This window comes from Euprymna scolopes, chromosome 32 (assembly GCF_053919585.1).
Source record: "Euprymna scolopes isolate OS-2025 chromosome 32, ASM5391958v1, whole genome shotgun sequence".
Classification (NCBI taxonomy): domain Eukaryota; kingdom Metazoa; phylum Mollusca; class Cephalopoda; order Sepiida; family Sepiolidae; genus Euprymna; species Euprymna scolopes.
Window position 1 is genome coordinate 39,412,773 of NC_136513.1, and position 2,500 is coordinate 39,415,272.

At 30.5% G+C, this 2,500-nt stretch overlaps 1 protein-coding gene across 4 annotated transcripts in view; it reads right to left on the reverse strand.

Moving 5' to 3' along the window:
* The window catches only part of LOC145256292 (uncharacterized), a 30,196-nt gene that overhangs the window by 19,485 nt on the left and 8,211 nt on the right, over window positions 1-2,500 (reverse strand). For all 4 annotated transcript variants that reach the window (XM_080115007.1, XM_080115011.1, XM_080115009.1 and 1 more), the window contains exon 2: window positions 1,408-1,613. In XM_080115007.1, coding sequence (XP_079971133.1) covers window positions 1,408-1,596 — 189 coding nt within the window. In that variant the 5' untranslated portion in view covers window positions 1,597-1,613. The remainder of the gene's footprint in view (window positions 1-1,407; window positions 1,614-2,500) is intronic.

Below are 2,500 nucleotides of genomic sequence, written 5' to 3' on the forward strand. Positions count from 1 at the left end.
ATTAAATAATAGTTACAAACATTCAAACAAGCAATGGAGGTGTCACTTTTATTATTAATAGACTAGCAGGGAAACCCGGCGTTGCCTCAACTTAAATGAGGATCAATGAATGTTCCACACTTTCAATGATTTTATTGTTATCAGAATCGGTGAAATCGCTAATTTTTCAATCAAGCGATTATTTTCATACTCTACTCCGGGAACCACTGTGATACACCGAGTGGTAGCTTATTGCGCCCCTTAAGGGACTTATTCTATAAGACATTGTAGTCTACATAGAACGGTAGATGACCTATTGTGTATTTTGTACAATTTTTTTATACAATAGATTTAATTAAAATTTAACAAGTGAAGCATACGTGGTCCCCTGTGAGTGCACAGTGAACGAGGCATCAGAAAATGACTAAGTTCAGTATTTGCCGCTCATTTAACCCCTAAAGTCCCAAAGGTCTTAACATATTTAAATTTGAGTTCAGCACCATATAAAACTGCTAAATAGACACAAAGAGAAAATTTTGGACAAATATGGAAAAATAGTCCCCAAAATGGAGTGTTTTTATTAGCCCTAAAAAGCCTCTGGCGCACACCCAAGAGTTATCACGAAGTATAGACAAACAAAATTATATAGAAATCAGTTAGTTCCAACTTTTCAGAAAGTTTCATAAAAATACAAGGCATCATTTTTTTTAAATAAGCATAAAAGTGTCAATGTTAACCATTTTAACCCGAAAGGTATCCCTATGGGGGGGGGAGACAACCGGAGTTTTCCCGGAAAATCCGTTCTGTTACTTTTTTTTTTTACTAATATCATGTTTAATGTTTGTGCAAAATTTTAAAAAATTCCAAGGCGTAGTTATTAAGAATAGTGCGGACAGTGAACGGATGAACGGACAAGGTTGAATTTATAGGACAACCCTTCTTTGGTCGGGGGGAGGGGGAGCAAAAAGTAAAAGTAAAGTATCATGGTTCAATTATGATCTAAACAGAAAACATTCATTTCGAAAGCGTCCCTGTCTTATCAAAGAATCTACTGTTGATTTTTTTTAATGCCGGACACTTCTGTCTGCGTGGTAATACAAAATCTCAAATGCACTTGTGATGTTAGGTTTTATAAAAGTGTTAACTCTGGTTACAATCGGACTTCCTTCTTATATCGGATCTTTTGGATTTTCGATTTTCGACACTTATCTGAAACATTCCGATAAGCATTACAACCTGTCGTAGAACACTATCAGACACATGAATTACATTTGTATGAAATTTCATAAAAATCTGTCCAGCCATTTCGGTGACCATAGGGAACATACCCACACGCACATACATACACATTCACACACAGACAAAGTGGACTTATATATAAATAGAGACAAAAGCACTTAAAATGAAGAATATATTTTGATTACTTACCGATAGGCTTACAACTATACCTATCAAATGATATATATTGTTATATGTCACAGTTCCAAATCCAATGCAGGCAGTAATCAAAACAGCGACACCCAGCAGACAATGCAGACTCCCAGTCACAAATATGGCTGTGTAGGCGGAAGCAGGAATCATTTTGCCTTGGTACGGTTCTTTTGTCTTCTCGTGCATGTGATGGCAATAGAAATCTATAAACAAATAAAGTACTTTGAAGTCCGGCAATTTATTATTGTAATATAATACAGATGATCGCATAGAAAAGATTCAGCAGCAGCGAAGGATAGCTGGCTTGCAAATAAGTTAGCAGCAGTAGACGAAATACGTGCATATGCAAATTAGGAAGTGTGCGAAGAAAAAAAAGAAAAAAATGCACCACGTGGTTGGAAAAAAAGTGTGCGTTGAAGAAAATGGACGAAGTTTAGGAGGAGATTGGACTAGCTATGCGGTCGACGAAAAAACTTTTTAAATTTTTATAAATCAGTAAAGTAACGGCAGCGTTATATGTTTATTATTATTATTATTATTATTATTATTATTATTATTATTATTATTATTATTATTATTGTCGTTGTTGTTGTTGTTGTTATTGTTATTATTATTGTTGTTATTATTATTATTATTATTATTATTGTTATTATTATTATTATTATTATTGTTGTTGTTGTTGTTTTTGTTATTATTGTTATTATTATTGTTATTATTGTTATTATTATTGTTATTATTACTGTTATTATTGTTGTTGTTATTATTATCATTATTGTTGTTGTTCTGTTATTTTTATTGTTATTACTGTTGTTATTATTATTTTTTTATTATTTTTTTTATTATTATTGTTATTATTATTAAATTATTATCATTTTGGTTATTATTATTATTATTATTATTGTTATTATTATTGTTATTATTGTTGCTATGATTATTGTTGTTATTATTATTGTTAGTATATTGTTATTATTATTGTTATTATTATTGTTGTTATTATTATTCTTATCATTATTGTTATTATTATTGTTATTATTATTATTGTTGTTGTTGTTGTTGTTATTATTATTGTTATTATTGTTGCTATTATTAT